Source organism: Melanostigma gelatinosum (genome assembly GCF_949748355.1).
Source record: "Melanostigma gelatinosum genome assembly, chromosome: 15".
Taxonomy (NCBI): Eukaryota; Metazoa; Chordata; class Actinopteri; order Perciformes; family Zoarcidae; genus Melanostigma; species Melanostigma gelatinosum.
The window spans coordinates 11,835,373-11,853,472 of record NC_136648.1 but is presented as its reverse complement, the minus strand read 5'-3'; the positions used below and the strand labels follow the sequence as shown (position 1 = coordinate 11,853,472).

Sequence of the window (18,100 nt, the reverse complement as noted above, 5' to 3'; positions counted from 1 at the left end):
CCTCTATTCTCTCGCAGCTTGTTTTAGAATTTCCTGTGTACTTATATTTTGTACTTTAAACCTTTTTAGACCTGTCATGAAATATCTCTGACTTGTTATCACATTATTTCTTTTTTTTTTCATGTGACAATTTGATAAAGATATGATCCTAATGTGAAGACAAATAAATTTGAAAACCACACCAGATGTGTCTTTGAGTCATGTTCGAACATCTGTGATGAAGACCCGGAAGATTTTCCAAAGACTTGCTGAAATCTCAGTCACGTCAGACGTGGAGTGCGTGGAGAGAGGCAGTGAAAACGAGAGTCCGGTGGACAGGCTCAGCACCCGCCACTGCTCCTCGCACACGTCTCCGTCTTCTCCGATTTGTTGCAGGAATTCAGCCCAAACGCGGTGTCCTTCAGTGACCTCACATCCTGTTTCCCCCCCACTTCCTTCTGAATGGACCGGTTTAGGACGGTCCGATCGCGGCGCAGCGTGGATCCGTGTTGTGTGGGCGCGTGTCAGATCCACAGTGTTGCACGACGGCAGAAGGGCATGCGAGCAAACTTTTAGTGCAGCGGTTCACTCGCCGGTCTATGCAACGTCTCGTGCGTTGATAGAGAGGAGTCGTCGGTAAGTTAATGCGGACGCATTCGTGCTTAATGACACGGTGTTTATATTCGCGTCTGTCTCGTGAGGATATTAAGTTTGATCACAGCTCAACAGCGACTTGCGAAACAGTTACACGAATATGTAACAAGTGGTTCAAACTGCGACTGAAAATGGCTCCTCATTCATTATCTAATGCTGATCCAGTGTTGAAATGTTTGTTTTACGCTCTGATAGGAAACGTCCGATTTGAGGTTTCTCTGTTTTAGCAATTAAAACCAGATCAACAGTACACGAGGCTGTTCAGTGTCTGTAAAAAGTATCCACCTCATTTGACTTAATGTGTAACAACTTTTATTATGCGGGGTTCATTGATTACTTGACACCCACAAGTGTTTTGTCTGTGTGAAATATCTACAAATCTAATTTACGATAAACACAAACCAGGGATGTACTTGCTCCCTGAGGTCAGTGTGCGATAGTTGAGTCTAGGTAGATAAGTTTGCACATCGAGTATTTCTTATGTAAACCTAAAAAAGTTATGGCAAATTGCAATAGGGGACCCTGCAATCATTTCTGGATTGGTCTGAAACCTGGACTCCTCTGGCTCCTCCAGCACTGCAACATAGTTGTTTTAAAGCCAGCCCCGTGTAGCTTTGGCTGTGTTTGAGGTCTTTGTCCGGCTGAAAAATAAATCTTATCCAAAGCCCTGACTGGCTTGCAAGACCGCATTAGGGTTTCGAACAGGATTTGTATTTGTTTTTGCTGCATTTATTTGACTGTCTTACCTCCACTCTTCCATGACCCGCTACAGAAAAGCATCATCACTGCACACAGCCAGCCTTAATGTTTGGGATGCTGCTCAGGCTTTAAGTAAGATGGAGAAAAAGTTCCGCGCCTTACACTTTCACATTTTTCATAGCAGATGTAGTGTATTGTCTTACGTTTGTACCTAACCTGGATCAATTAGTTTTCTTTTAAAAACATATTAAAATATGTGTTCTTGGGATTTGGAGGCAAAACATATGAATCCAGAGGGATGTGAAGTAATCCAAAAATGTTTTGCTTCAAAACAACCTCATACAAGATGGTGCGTATTGAGAGGTCAGGTGTAATGGACTTTGAGTCGAATATTACTGCAGGTGTGACTGTTATTGAACATAAACATGTGTTTATGGTGCAACAGTTTCATTGAACTACAGCTTATCCTGCACTCATCGCTCAACACACAAGTTGCGATGCTCAGTTTACAATCCTACAGATCAAACTTTGACTTAATTTGATCAAGCCAAAATGAGGCTGTACTTCAATCTCCATCTCAGCTAATGCTCGATAAACGATTAAAGACTTTGAACACAGTGTCTGTTTATGTTCAGTCAGGTTGTTAGTTGAAAGAGATATTTCCTTTATTTACCAAGTAGATATAGAAAATTCTGTTTCAACGCTATATGTAGTAAATGAGTGACTGACTTTCTTTCACCATCTGTGTTTCTTTCGGCTTGTGAAGTCATAAAACTGAATATTTTCATACCCGTGACCTAGATAGAAGTTGTAACATCTCAGCTGATCAGACGGAGTCGAAGACTTCTGTGATAAGAAAGCTTCAGCGAGTAAAGCGCCTGTTGGAATCATAGTACATAGTCATCGCTCGTTCTTTTTTTGTTGCAGTAGTTGCACTTGTGACACAATGCAGATGAGCGAGGTGACGACTATAAACCAGGGTCTGGAGGATGAGATGGTAAATATAATTTCTCATTTCAACAATGCTTTCCCTGTCAACATTGTCTCTTCCGTTGACTCATCCAATGCTAACATTTTTATATTGTTAACAAATGATAGCAATAGGAGGTTTGTAGCATTTTGCCTTTGAAATGATATCATTTAAATTGATTATATTTGAATTGACAGCCACAGAACTCACACAAAGTAACTTGGAGAATTTGGCAATTTCACAAGTCAGAATAGAGGGTAAAACGGCTATCTTGACTCTGTCCTCAATAAAATCCACCAATCAGGTGCTCAATTATTTTTCTTATTGTCAACTCCCATGAAAAGATCAACAGTAGATGAATTCTACTGACAAGTAATCTCTGTGTAACTAAAGCCTGAATTATATTGAATATTGTCCTTTTTCATGAAGACATTTTGACATGTCACAGCAGGGAAAGCACAGATTAGCTGCTCTCTGGTGATGTGCATGTTGGCTCACTCACTGTCGTGGCTCACTGGGACTCTAGAATATAGAACAGATCGTTGATGTTATTATTATTATTATTATTATTAACCCTTGTTTGCTTTTCCAACTATAGCAAGTCAAAAGTTCTGCTATTAGAAATGCCTGTTGAGAGAGATGTACAATTACATTTGCCGTGTTTCCATTCACATATTGTTTTGCACATTTTGAAGTATTGCGTCAGAAAAACTCTATTGAAATGTCAATGTGAAGAGTTTTTTTTTTTTTCTTTTTGTCGAAAAAGACTTGATGCGCTAAATGGGTCATGGGCTTTGTTGTCAATAAGAGAAATACAGAACAGTACCAGCTTTATTTTAAGATTGTATTTAATTGTCCCACATGACGAGCCACTGAGCAGGACATTCGTCCCGCTCCTCAGTGTGATAACATGAGTGTTTGGCCGTGCAGGAGGTGTGTGGTTACCAGCCCTGTCTGTGGAAGAGGATCCTGGTGGGTGTAGGTGCTGTGTTCTCCGGGGGTCTCCTGCTGCTCCTGCTCTACTGGCTGCCTGAGTGGGGCGTTAAGGGCACCTGCACACACGCCTCGCTGAGGAACGCACACACACTTCTGCTCAGGACCACGGTAGGAAAACGGCAGAATTTCCGATCTTTTTTTTTTTCACGCAACAATTTTTCTCTGTAAGTTGATTTTCAAACAAGGAAAATAAGTAAAGTAAATTCAGCGTTTGTAAATGAGGCTATTGCTGTGTTCCTCCGCTTTTAAACAAAGAAACAAACGAGCGAATATTTTTACGATAGCTTTATTTGTGGGTGAATCCACTTCTTCTGAGTTTGCTCTTGTGCTGCCGTTACATTTTTTGACACACACAGAATTACTCGCCAAATTATAGATTCAGCATGTCTAACAGGCAAGGCAATTTATATTACTAAACAGGATGAGTTCAAGCAGTGGTTTCGAGCCAAAGTGCACGTGATGTCGGCTCCGGGGAATAAACCCTTTGACAGCTTGGATCTTCAGTCCGCTGCCCAGCTGCCGAACGGAGACGGAGAGCACGGCATCAGCGCTGAGCGCGTGGAGCATCGTGGGACATTTAGACAATCTGTTCAGGTGCCTCAGTTGCTCATCTGATGCTAATTCCAGATTAATATTCAGTTATACCAAAGGCATTAACTTAAGTTTTGTGTCCCGATCACTAATTGGCAGGTTTTGAAGTGTCTGTAAAGTTGTTACACAGTCAATATGTGACCATCTCTTTCCCCCTCTTAGATCCACTACTTCACCCACCACAGCACCAAATACTACTGGAATGATGTGATGCAGAACTTTGAATTGTACAAGTAAGAGTCCAGATGAAAAACAACGTGCTTGTATTTGGAAATAGTTTATTATATCTTTGCTAAATAAACTACATGTCTGCTATTGAACAGCTGGTACAGTATGCACACTTTGTGTGTTGCCCAGTAGAAATGAATGTGTGACTTTTCTAGAGGCTTGGAGGATGTGAAGGTGAGCTGTGCGAGCATCCACTCTGACCACAGCTCTGGACTTTCTCAAACACTGCAGGACTACAGGTACACACGCATTTCTATCTCTTCCTACAGATACCATGTTTCATTTAACTTATGAACCACAGAGCAAGCATCCACAAATAAACTGCCTCTCAGGCATGTGACCATGTTAAAGTTACAAACTGCTTAAAATTCCTATTTTTTTCTATTAGGAGGTTGTTTTTCGGGGAGAATGAGATTGCTGTAAGAGTGCCGTCTCTATTCAAGATCCTCATAAAGGAAGTAAGTTCAGAGCTCTTTAATATCGCATCTACCGCTTTTATTTTTGTTTAGCATACTAACACCGCCAATGCTAATCTTTGACGCGTTTCTTTCTCGTCCTCTATCAGGTGTTGAATCCCTTCTACATCTTCCAGCTCTTCAGTGTCATCCTTTGGAGTGCTGATGACTACTACTATTATGCCACAGCCATAGTTTTTATGTCTGTGATCTCAATAGCTACCTCACTGTACACCATTAAAAGCGTGAGTCATACAGGAACAGCAGTATTTGTAGGAAATGCCTTTGATAATCTTGTCCAGAGAAGTCTCTATTCAGCATCTTGTGTGTCTCCAGAAGCCTTCTATGATACTGTGTCTCTCTTATTCCAGCAATACGTGAAGCTGCATGACATGGTGGCAGCACACAGCGTGGTCCGTGTTTCAGTGCGCAGAGGAAGTAAAGGTATGTTTCACTCTCTGGCTATTCGTGAAAACAAGACTGTCAATTATTCAGGAATGACTAATGTTGATGTCTTAATGTTTTGAAGGCGTTATAGTGTTTACATTTGATGTAGTATAGTATTTAAGTCCTCTTCTTTTATTTCTGTTATTCCGTAATGCATGAATCACATTATTGATCTCCAGTAGCATCCTCATGATTCCCTGCAGAGAGAGCGTGTCTCATTCCCGCTCAACGTTGTTCCTAGATATTGAACTGGCCATGTCAACAGATCTTGTGCCCGGTGATGTCATCGTTATTCCAGCCAATGGGATGATCATGCCCTGCGACGCTGTGCTCATACACGGGACCTGCATTGTAAACGAGAGCATGTTGACAGGTTGTATATCCTTATACTTATAGTGTATACTTCTACTATCACACAAACAAATCTTAACCCAATGTGTACTTGTTAGCGTTTCCTGGTGCTTCTCACTGCATCTCAAGGTCTTCCTCAGCAGACGGCGCTTACTCAGTTTTCATGGAGTTTTCCTGTTGTACATCCTGGGAAAAGCTAGCAAATGGACTTTGAGTTTAAAAAAAAATTGTTTTTTGTCAAACTACTATTTCCAAGGTGTCTTATTTTCATTTGTTTTATTATTTAGACACACACGAGAGAACTGGCCTTCATTTTTATTGTCTTGACAAAGTGATTACCACTGTTTTTGAAAGATGATGCTGCTCAGCTTGTACTATTGGTCCAGCTGATGTATTTTAGTGCTTCCACTGCTGCTACTAACAGCGTTGTAGTCAAGACCACCTAAACCGAGACCTAAGTCACGAGACAAGACAAAGACGTTGAGGGGTCAAGACCAAGTCGAGACTAAGACCAAGTCAGGGCGAGTCCCACGCTGACACAGTTACGATAAAATGTGGAACATGCAAACCGGAGGCAGTTCTCAAATTGATCTGAAAAATTCACGTTTCCACAGAAAACAAATGAAGATTCCTCTACATTCACCTCTTTATTACATGACAAATATCTTGATCAATGAATCAAAAGGCATTGCAGAGGTGAATTAAATGTGTGTGAATAATCATAGTTTATGATATCAACAAATAAATCAGACAATTCACAGGCAATTTAGCGACAGCCCCACAGTTGTGGTCTTGAAAAAGAATCCAGAGTCCTTGACACAAAACCTACTAAAGCTGTGGTAGATTCTGAGAGGGGACAGAGAAAGACCTTCACTAATATGAATATCTGTCACAAATAATAATACAACAAAGGTAACTATGTCATGCAATCAATCGCTCTCTGCCATCCACACAACTATGAATTCATGAAAGCAAACAAAATAAATAGTTTTATCACATTCCGTGGGCAACTTTCTTGGTTTGGTGCAATATTTTGGTTGATTCATTATTTTAAATGGCGCACAACTCTGCAGCTTTTGTTCTGTTTTAAGGTGTTTTTATTTGATTTTAATCCTCCGTCCATCTTCAGGAGAGAGCGTGCCAGTTACCAAGACAAGTCTGCCCAGTTCAGGCGAGGAGGCGTCCATGAGCTTCAACGTGGAGGAGCATAAGAGATACACCCTGTTCTGTGGTACCCACGTCATTCAGACGCGCTTCTACGCTGGAGAGCCGGTGGAGGCTGTTGTAGTCAGAACAGGTGAGACAGAGGGAATAACAGCTTGCGGCCTTCTTTAAGAAAATAGCTTTGATAATTTAGCTTTCGCTGTAGACTGATCGCCCTCGGGGTTGAATGTATTCACAAGAAGATGAAAATAATCAAATGTCATCACTTATGTGTTGCCACAGGCTTCAGTACAGAGAAAGGCCAACTTGTGCGCTCCATCCTCCACCCTAAACCCACAGACTTCAAGCTGTACCGCGATGCTTACCTTTTCTTGTTGTGTCTGGTGGGAGTGGCAGGCATCGGCTTCATCTACACCATCGTCCTCAGTATCATGAAAAAGGTAACCTGTTCTTCTGGGACACGAGAGGAGAAGCTCACATTTGGATGCTGTATCTCACAGAGGCTTTCGGATTCTACTGTCCGATAGAAATCCGTCTTTGTCAGTCATTGATGGTTCCTCATCGATCTCATCCAGGTTCCAGCTAAAACCATCGTCATCGAATCTCTGGACATCATCACCATCACCGTGCCGCCCGCTCTACCGGCAGCCATGACAGCCGGTATCGTGTACGCGCAGCGTCGTCTGAAGAGAGTCGGCATCTTTTGCATCAGTCCTCAGAGGATCAACATGTGCGGTCAACTGAACCTGGTTTGTTTTGACAAGGTATAGTCTGAACCATCATATGTGGCTATACTATCATCTTTTCTAGGATTGCTTAACTTGGACTGAATAAATTCCGAACTTAGAATGCGTGAAAGTTAGTTATGAGGCATCCGAACCCACTTCCAGTTCAAGTGCAAGGAGAAGGACTTCATGGTTTTACGACCGTCAAAATCACAAATTACGATGAGTCATGATGTCTTGAGGCAGTGATGTAGTTGAACATTGATTCCATTTGGCCACAGCACCAAGCATAATGCTTCTTAAATTATGTTAATGGTATCGATTCACTTGGAAAGCATCTCAATCTATAATGTGACTTTGAAATATCTAAAAGAATAAACTTCCTACAGTGTGAAACAGTCCTCATTATGTCGCATTGAGTGAGTATGGAGATACTGTTGGTGCAAAAGGAACAATCAAAGTAGAGCTGAAACGATTCTGGCAACTGATTAATCGTTTGTCACTTTTGTAAGTGAAATGTGAATATATGTCAAGCAAATTGTCAGCTCGGGCATTTTTCAGCATCTTGAACAATTGAGAAATGAATTGAAACAAACATTCATTCATTTACTGAAAACAATAATTAGTCGCAGCCTGAAATCAAAGTTTGGTTCCATAGCTGTGGTTTCACACTGCCTGAAAGTGTCTCTTAACTGTTTTTTATTTTATTTTTATTTTTTTGGACAGAACTACAACATTCCAGCAGCCAAGTGTTGCAGTCAGACAATTTATTTAAAGAAGCTCACAGTTTGAATTCTTCAATGTTATTTCTATATATGTTGTACATTAAGAAAAGAGATTAAGAAAGTTCAATTATTTATTTTACTTTCATGATTCAAACACAAGACAAAGTACATTTCTGTACCTCTTAGAATTGAGGCTTATGAGCATTCATTTCCTACTCTGAGGGCCTGATTAATACGGTTTGTGTTGGTGCATTAAATGTCTGTTTTCCTCCAGACTGGGACTCTGACAGAAGATGGTTTGGACCTGTGGGGTGTTCAGTCAGCTGAAGGTGGCAGGTAAAAGAGAGCCTTTTGTATTTGTTGTCTTTTGCATAAACATCTGTATGAGTTTCTCTGAGAGTAACCACACAACAGATGAGATGACATTTCTATCGGGTATTTCATTTTCTATCTATTCTATCTCTAAACTGTTTCTCAGTTGATTGTTCAGTTTACACACCTGAGAGATCTGAAAGAGAGACTTGTGCCTGCTTTGGCCTTCAGTCCACCGACTGTACCTTCCTCGTACATTAGAGAAAGAAAAACAAAACCTTTGTTTACTGAAATCAGTAAAAGTGCACTATGTTTTTATGTGGAGTTTTTATTAACATTTAGATTCTTAACTCTCCGGAAAAAGGATAGTTTTTAAATTCCCTTCAGTTTGATTCAGCATCATCCATTTAAAATGGTATCCTCCTTCTCTCGTCCCTTCCTATCACAGATTTTCTCCTCCAGAGGCTGATGCAGCTAAAGAAAGTCTGGTCAACACTGTATTTGTGGCCTGCATGGCTGCCTGCCACTCACTGACCAAGATCGAGGGCGAGCTCTCCGGAGACCCTTTAGACCTCAAGATGTTCAGCGCTACAGGCTGGGTAAGCAAAGATTTTCAATGTTTACACCCAACGAGCTTAGTCACTGGCGCTGGGATCCCTGTCTGTACATGAATTATGCAGCACCACGCTCATCGCATTGGCAGAGAAAGCTCTTCTTGGCTAGAGTGGTTACAGTCTGGCTCCATGGATACTTCAGCATGAACAGCAGAAAATGCCTCTTCCTTTGAAGAGGAAGCACGGACTAAGGTTAGACTAAGTGTGAAGGAGTCTACAAGCTCAACGTGTTATTAAGATATCGTATGATCTCATTTTTGTTAGATCCTAGAGGAGCCCACAGAGGAAGAGACTACACTCCACAATCCCATAATGCCCACAGTGGTGCGACCTCCAAAGCACTCCGTCCCTGAAGCCAACCAGAACAATCCGCTAACTCACAACATGGTACAGTACCTCTCCGCGTCATTATTTTGTGATCAGTATATTTCTCTATAGCTGTAAAGATAATGTAGTTGCCTGACCTCAAATTATACCATTATTAAATCCTTTTCCCAGGAGCTGTCTGCATTATCAGTAAGTTGTCCTTTTTTCATGAAATCTTCATATTTCTTACAGCAAATACGTCGACATTTTGGAAAATACCCTTATTCACTTTCTTGCCGAGAGTCACATGAAAAGATTGACGCTAATCTCATGTTTTTATGTTAAATATGAAGCTACTGCCAGCGACTGGTTAGCTTAGCATAACATAAAGACTGGACTCACTAATTAACACGCAACGTCATGTTCGGTCAATCTGTACGTGTAAAAACTGTAAATTGTGGTTTTACAGGGGGGGTTACATGCAGATTGCCTGGCAACCTCGAAGCGATGACGTGACTCCAGGTCCTGGTTGACAGATGGTTCTACAGAGCCAGGCTAGCTGTTTCCCCTTGTTTCAAGCCTTTATGCTAAGCTAAGCTAAGCATCTCTTTGCTGTTGCTCCGTATTTAACGTACAGACATGAGAGGACGATCTTCTTATTCGTTTTACACTGAAGGTGAAATATAAACTGATTTGAAGTTGTTTTTTTGTTTTTTTTGCACTGAACATGTATACATCGTGTCTTCTTCTCCCCAGTCCTGTGAGATCGGTATTGTGCGTCAGTTCCCCTTCTCCTCCACCCTGCAGAGGATGAGTGTGGTGGTCAGGAGGCTGGGTGAAAAACACATGAATGCTTACTTGAAAGGAGCACCGGAGGTTGTGGCCAGCCTCTGCAGACAGCACACAGGTTTGACACGTCCTCTATGTTAAAGGTTTGGGTTGATATTTCCTCCCTTCATTTGGCATCACTATGAAGATACACAAAGTAATGAACAGTCAATAAAACAAGGATTTCAGTGTCTTTGATTCCGGCCTCTATATCTCTTCCACATACTGCACTCGTCTTAACAAAGGCCAGACTGACGTGGCTCTGTCGCTCTCTTCAGTCCCTCAGAGCTTCACAGAGACTCTGGAGACCTACACCAGGCAGGGCTTCCGGGTTATTGCCCTGGCACATCGACAGCTGGAGTCAAAACTCTCCTGGCACAAAGTCCAGAGCCTCAGCAGGTACTCTTCCCTCCACAGATAACACTGCACGTAGCTACTGGCAGAGACCCCAAATCACTGTAACTGTTAAAAATCAGTCCAAATATTTACAGTGCTACTTGCACTAAAACATAAACATGTCTATGATTTGTTGTTTATATTTGTTGCGTTTAGGGACCTGATAGAAACCAACATGGAGTTCCTTGGTTTGGTCATCATGCAGAACAAAATAAAAGAGGAGACAGCTGGGGTTTTACTTGAGTTACGGCAAGCTAACATCCGCACTTTGATGGTCACAGGTGACTCAGTTTTGTGACTTTATCCGCTAATTACGTTTGTTTTAATGTCATGTCATCATCATTGCATCGACAGCTGATATGTTAAGGACATCATTCTGAATTTCAACATCAGTACGTTCTCTTATTTCCCCCTTTTTCTCTCTTTTATCCTCTTGTTAGGTGACAACATGTTGACAGCGATATCTGTGGCTCGAGATTGTGGGATGGTGCGAGCACATGAGCGCGTCATTATTGCAGATGCTGCACCTCCGAAGGATTTCCACCCTGCCAGTATCACATGGCATGACACTGACAACCCAGCTCAGACCAACGAGGACAATCAGGTGAGACAAAAAGCCTCCGGGCCACTGAGTAACAAATAAAATCAATATATGATAAAAAACAGAAGCCTGTTCATGGTAGAGGATATTTGTATTCTCTATCTTTATTAGCCTGGGAAAATTAAAACTGCTCCAAAAATAATTTGAGCCAATCACGATGCCAAATAGGTGTCCCATTGAGTCTTCCACAAGTCATGTAAGATACTACAGTTTGATAGTTTTTTGGTGTTCGAGGGGTATTGACTCATTGATACTCCTTCAGACTGTGGAGATAAACCTGGAGGACGGGGTATATGACAAGAGAGTTACTCAGCAGGAGCAAAGCTATCACTTTGCTGTGACTGGCAGAGCCTTCGCTGTTATCACTGAGCACTTCCCTCAACTCGTCCAAAAGGTACCGGTTCGTCTTCAGACGCAAACACCTGTTCAGATTTGGTATTAGGTTTACATCGGGGGCAGTTTTCGTTTCTGTCTTACCACGGCGATATTGGATGTTGCTGTAATTATGTGTCTCTCCACACGGGGGCGCTGCAGCTCGTGCTCAAAGCCACTGTGTTTGCCCGCATGGCTCCAGACCAGAAGACTCAGCTGGTGGAAGTCTTGCAGAGCATTGAGTGAGTCTCTCATGTGTTTGTGGCTTCAGCTGTTAATCTGTTGATGATCTTGATTTTCGTCTGTTGACGTTCATGTGATTCATCACCACTGGCAAATGTACAACTTTCACCCGCTGTTCTCCTTCCAGCTACACTGTTGGGATGTGTGGTGACGGTGCAAATGACTGTGGAGTAAGTATGGATTATTCATTATTTTTTTCAAATCATGACATCAATGTACTTCATCCCATTACAAGACTGATGACACCTTTGTAAAGCAGTTTACATGCTGGTGTCTGATTGGCTCTCAGGATCTGCAGAAAAATTGACAGAACGCTTGAAACTTTGTAAAAGCAAATGAGTGTGAAGTGGTTTGTTGCTCCTTTACTAAAAAAAACCCATTATCACATTTGAAAAATAGTCAACTATCCAACAATTAAGAAACATTTTGTGTTGAAATATTTTTATAATTTAAAAGTTGTAAGTGGTATATGCAGACCCACATATATCCATATATAATATAATGTCGTGTTTCTAATGTAAAACCTTATATTTCAAAGTTACTAGTATGATACTAGTAAGTCGTTTCTAAAATGTAAAATATGTCTACCGGAAATGTAGTAAAGATCTGAAAAATCTAATTACACAAACACAGGGGTGTCACATTGAAGCTCCCACCTCTTCTTATTGGTAATATTTTAATAAACAGTGAGACCAACTAAGTTTTTTTTTTTTTGTTTTTTTTTTTGTTTTTTTTTCTCTCAGGCTTTGAAGAGAGCTCACTGTGGGATCTCTCTGTCTGAGCTAGAGGCTTCTGTTGCGTCACCGTTCACCTCCACCACCTCAAACATCTCCTGTGTCCCCAACCTTATCAGGTACCAACTCACAAAAAACATACGGATTACAGAATTTGACATTTCAGAAATACACGACAAAGTATGATCATCGTCGCATCAGTTCTGTCAGTAACCACCAGGGGTGTAACGAGACAGACACCGGGTACACGGTTAATAACATTCTCAGTTTTACTTTTACATTTTGGTGCCAACTGTGATAATTGTCCTTTTAACCTTTTTCTATTGACTCTGAATGTCGTTTCTTCGTCAGAGAGGGCCGAGCTGCCCTCATAACATCATTCTGCGTGTTCAAGTTCATGGCTCTCTACAGCATCATCCAGTACCTCAGTGTCACTTTGCTCTATTCGGTAAACGCGTTGTATTGATTTACGTTGATCAAAAAAAAACAAAAAACTTTTTGTTGTAACAATTAATTCTTCCTCTTTGAGACTGTAATATGTTTGATGTTTCCAGCTGCATACTGCTTGGTGTTTATTCATGTCCTTGGTGCTTTGAATGTGATAAGGTGAAAGCAACATGTTTTTGTTTCATGTTATTGAAGGTCCTGCATCTGTTAACTTGCGAGGTTTGTGCCATTGAGTTACAAACACTGTTACGGTTCCCACATGACAGACAGAAGGTTCATCGTGGTTTATTTCCTGATATTGTAGATTCTCAGCAGCTTGGGAGACTTCCAGTTCCTCTTCATTGACATTGCCATCATTCTCATCATTGCCTTCACAAGTGAGAAGCATGAAAAAAAAGAAGCTTTTAATCAACGTTTGAATTTGGTGGGGTTCGACGAAAAGCAAACGATTATTTTAACTTCTGTCTTCAGTGAGTCTGAACCCGGCATGGAAGGAGCTGGTGTGGCACCGCCCGCCCTCCAGTCTCATATCCGGCCAGCTGCTCTGCTCAGTTCTGACCCAGATCCTCACCTGCCTGGTCTTCCAGGTCCTGGCTTTCCTCCTCGTACGACAGCAGAGCTGGTACGAGACATGGACGCCTCAGTCAGAGTGAGTAACATACCTGAAATTAGCTCCAGCTAAAATTATGAATCAGTAAATCACTGGTTGGTAAATATATGTCAATGCTACTATATACAGACTTTTGCAAAGAAAATACACTGTCCATCTCATTTGATTTATTACTAGTCTGACTGGTCTACTGCCTTGTTTTTATTCATATCTGACGGGGAAATTGTGGTTAGATACAGTAACCGATTTTAAATAAGGTAAGCTGGTCAGTAGACAAACAGAAGAAAAACAGTAGAACAGAAAGCCCAAAAAGTCTGACATCTTTTATTGTTTTCTAATTTATGAATGCAGAACTTTCCAGAGGTTTTGCATTGACTATCTGCTTCTCTCCTCCTTTAGCGCCTGTAATGTTTCCAGCTCCGGTCTCTCTCACAGCCGAAATGTAACGAGCCCCCACGACCACAAAAACATCAAGAACTACGAGAACACCACCCTCTTCTACGTCTCCTCCTTCCAGTATTTGGCTGTAGCCATCATTTTCTCCAAAGGAAAGCCCTTCAGACAGCCGAGCTACAAGAACTGTGAGACTTATTTATTCGTAGCGATGATTGATCGTCGGTGTGTTGCGCATGGAAAGAGATTATAATCGGCACACGTATTTTTTACAATCCTGAAAAAGCATTACAGTTAGAAGAGGTATGACTTGAATTAATAAAGATGATAAAGATGTTATGTCAAATAGAAAGTTGAATGAAAAGTAAACTGTCATTTTAAACTCATTTTAAATTCAGTTTTTCAAATTAGAATTCATTTGAGAAATGCATCCATTCCTGTTTTAAAGGCATTTATTTATCACTTCAATACGAGTATTACAATCTCTACTGGCACTACTCACTTATGTTCGGTATTCTTGCAAATTTAAAACAGCCATTCAAGCTGGCGTCACTTCATTTTGTTTATCAGGGCCGTTCATGCTGTCCTGTGTCAGTCTGTATACTTTTGTCGTCCTCATCATGCTGTATCCTGTTCCTGCCATCGACAGCTTCCTGGAGGTGAGCTTGCTTTTTCTAATGTTTTCTCTTTGTTGTGCTGCCTGCTGTAAAATATACAACATGTGTCCCGGTTGTAGATTTGAATAGCAAGAAACGTGAAAGTAGAGAAAAGTTTCGGAAGAAGAGTGAAGGTGTAACAATGGCTGCCGGGAAGGTGCATGCCGTTGATGGTGTGTGTGTGGTTTTGCATTCAGTGCTCTCTTCCTGCTGCTCTGCCTCCACTCAGATCGTGTGTGTTCCCCATGACTGGCGCGTTACACTGGTCATCATTGTCATAGTGAATGCGGCGGTGTCTTTCATGCTGGAGGTACAAGACATCACACCCTGCAAGCTCTCTGTGACTGATCTCCTCTTTTGATTGGAATACTGTGACTGCATTGCATGCATTGATTTTTTTTTTTCCCTGCTTAATCAATGAAATCAATGAATCATATTTATTTTTTTGCTTTTGAGTTCTTTCTCTGTGTGTTTCTGTGGCTGTAACCCAATCTTCATGAGCAGCGTATTCTGAAGTTCCCACTGAAATCTCCCGTAGATTTTGATCCTTGACATCATCTTGCGGAGGCTAGTTTTCAGATGCAATCAGGGGGTAAATCGCCCCGCAGAGCCCCCCTCTGCTGACACGCCTCAGGTTGGGAAGCTTCACTTTTGTTTTGTCTGGTTTCACTTTCATGAACGATTTTGGTACATTAACTTTTAACTCTCTAATTCTCTTGCTTCATTTTTTTCTCCGATGTCCTGTTACATGCTGTATAAATAATCAAAATCTAAAAAATTAATATTAAATGTTATAATCCAATAGCTCATCTTTCAGTCTACGACGGTTCCTTTTGGTCTTTGTGTTTAAAATGTATTTCTGCTGATCTCGTGAATCAATCGGTGGTCCTTTCAGGAATCACTAGTGCAGGAATCTGTGACTGCAACTTGACAAAAAAGGATAAATGAAGGAACGCTCTTGATGATAATGCAATGAGCAGTGTAATAACTTAAAATTGTCAACCAATCCCAATATTTCCTGAAAGTAAAAAAAAAAAAGCACCGTGACTCATCTTGCAATGTGAATAAAATCTAACACATTCGGTGCTTTGGTCACAAAACTGCCTCACTCATGCGTTCAGCAGAGATAACGTAAAGACAAGCATATTGCTGACTTGCTGCCTGGTTTCTCATACTTTACGTGTTCCCAGGAGGCCAATGATCGCTGGGGCTCGTCCTTCCTCTCCTGGTTGTTCTGTCGGAGAAACAAGCCCCCGAGGGTGCGCTACATGCACCTGGCCCTGGAGCTGCAGGACGCCACCGACTGGCCTCCCAGACCCTCCACTGTCACCTACGCCAGCGATCTACAATCCCACATCTCTGCCCGCCTCTGACACCAACGTGACCAACAAGCAAACTACTGCACAGACTAAACCTAAAGCCTTAGCTTGAGTTGAGCTCAGAGGTGTGACGGACGCTCAGATCATGTGTGTGGGACGTGGAACCCGCTGGATGCCAGCAAACAATCCGGGAGCCTCATGAAGGTGAGGCCTCCTAGTGCAACGAATGACCGACATTGTGAGCTCCTCGTACATCAGAATGAACAGACACGCTGCACTTGTCGCACTGCTGAAACTGGAGCCAGAGGCTTCTGTTAAAGGAATAGTTCAACACTTTTGGAAATATGGAACGCTCTCTTGCTGAAAAGAGAAGAAAATTAGCATATATCCCAAAATGTTGAAGTATTACTTTAAGATGACCTGATGTCTTACTCAGTAAAATGTTACTACCAGTGCCATACAAAATGCAAAAACACTTGACATTGAGAATGGCATAAGAGTGTCAAATAAGTCTTTCAATTGTCACCAGCCGTGACAGAGACACACGGTATTGTTTTCTCCTCGTGTGTCTCGTCGTGGCAAAATGTGGTCCTGGAGACACAGGGCTGCGGTCGAAAAGTCCTTTTCGCTTGAAGGTTCCTAACCGAGTGGAATGACCCGGAAGTATCTAAGTGGCCGCCATGATAAGAGCTGTTCGCTGTCTCTCAATGCTGAGGAAAGGTGCTTCAATGCTTCCTTACTTAGCTCCTATAGCACAGGAAACACTGGAACATCCTTCACCAAAGGAAAGTAGATAAAGCCTTCCCCCAATTCCTTGCGGTGGCAACATTTAAAGTGACGCACCATTCGGCCATGAAAACAAACTTCTTTGCACATCTTGCCTATCTTGCACAGGTTTAACAATTATTATCATATACTCATAAAGTAATGGGATTCATGTTGATGAATATGAATAGATGGTGACAATCCTTATGTTTCATTTCATATGTATTTATTTGCTTTGAACATTTAACAAATAAGTAAGAAAACAAATCAAGAATACAAAATATAATGAACTGTCAATAAACAAATTCTCAATAACAAGAAGCATCAGCAACAAAAACAAGCTCGGCCTATGAAAAACTATTAAAAATACAAAACTAACCAAACAGTTGAATCCGGTCATGTTATGCGTTTTGTAGTCCTCCTTCGTTGTAGTTTCGCCATCGTAGACCTGCGTCAGTGACAGCCACCGTTGCATAATAATGATGTAGTTTAGTGAAAGTGGAGTCGTTTTTTCTGGGCAACGCGGTTCTTTCTCTTTTCCGAAATCCTTATGAATTCTCCTTCACATCGGTCCTTGACCTTTATGTTTTCCGTCGAGGTCAAGGAAAAGTGTTTAGGAACAGACGTCAGGAGTTAACTTTTAGATTTTTCGACCGCAGCCCTACTGTAGCAGAATCTGCCACAGAGGCGGTTTTGAGATCAAAATAAAGGTCAAGTTCAAAGAAGGGTGGGTTTGAAGTGGGTTAAGCCCCCCCACCCACACACACACTTTATGCCCCTGGCCCAATTTGGCGTTGTGACTGCTGTGATCCCATCGCAGCATGGTCTCCAGTTTTAAACATTTTTAATCACGTGAACCATTACTATATTCTAAATATGTGAACCACGTCCATTTAAGGCCTGAAAGCACTGGATAATTATTTCTGCTTCACTGTAAATACAAACGTACATTCCTCCACTATCTTTAGCTGCTGCTAAACTCTAAAAGTTGTAAAACAGTTTTAGGTCGTATGGATTCAAAGAAACGTGAAACACTTACGCATTTTAGCAATTTCATCAACATAACTGGTTCTGGTACTGTATTTCTAAGACAGAAAACATTCCACTGCTGCATTTCTGTCTTAGAGTTGCTTCGGTTGAAATTCTTCCTGTGGAAGAGAGAAGCAGAAATTCTGTGTCCCTTTTTAAAAACTGTATTGCCGCTGACGGTGTGTGTGTGTGTGTGTGTGTGTGTGTGGTGAAAGACGGCGCAAGAGTGCGTTAGTTCATAAGAAAATCTAAATTATTTGTCCGTTGATTGTTATTATAAAATCTTTCTGCTCTTTTCCTCAAATACGACTTTCTTTGTTTGCAAGGAAACATAACTACAGCGTCTAACATCACTAAGGGACTGTACATGACTGATGATGTTTTGGTTATTAAAGCAATATAATGAATAAATGAGACACTTGCTGCTGTGTTTTTATAACCGTTGATTTTAACGTTTGATTTGTATGTATTTTCATGTAACTATTTACAGC

The 18,100-nt window shown here is 41.4% G+C and overlaps 1 protein-coding gene across 1 annotated transcript; it reads left to right on the top strand.

Annotated features, from left to right (window-relative positions):
* Positions 1 to 2,278: 2,278 nt before the first annotated feature.
* On the top strand, positions 2,279 to 17,137 carry LOC306788772 (polyamine-transporting ATPase 13A3-like; the record flags this gene model as incomplete). Its single annotated transcript, XM_079284415.1, is given in 32 exon segments — positions 2,279 to 2,329; positions 3,233 to 3,406; positions 3,719 to 3,892; positions 4,052 to 4,122; positions 4,273 to 4,356; positions 4,506 to 4,575; positions 4,683 to 4,817; positions 4,944 to 5,016; positions 5,261 to 5,394; positions 6,505 to 6,667; positions 6,817 to 6,974; positions 7,110 to 7,298; positions 8,259 to 8,320; positions 8,745 to 8,895; positions 9,175 to 9,297; positions 9,409 to 9,426; positions 9,973 to 10,123; positions 10,323 to 10,443; positions 10,597 to 10,721; positions 10,881 to 11,044; positions 11,304 to 11,435; positions 11,576 to 11,655; positions 11,784 to 11,826; positions 12,400 to 12,509; positions 12,742 to 12,838; positions 13,142 to 13,214; positions 13,309 to 13,486; positions 13,847 to 14,028; positions 14,411 to 14,499; positions 14,726 to 14,806; positions 15,035 to 15,130; positions 15,687 to 17,137. Coding segments are annotated over 32 exon segments (3,735 nt in total). The 3' UTR covers positions 15,870 to 17,137.
* Between the last annotated feature and the right edge of the window lie 963 nt (positions 17,138 to 18,100).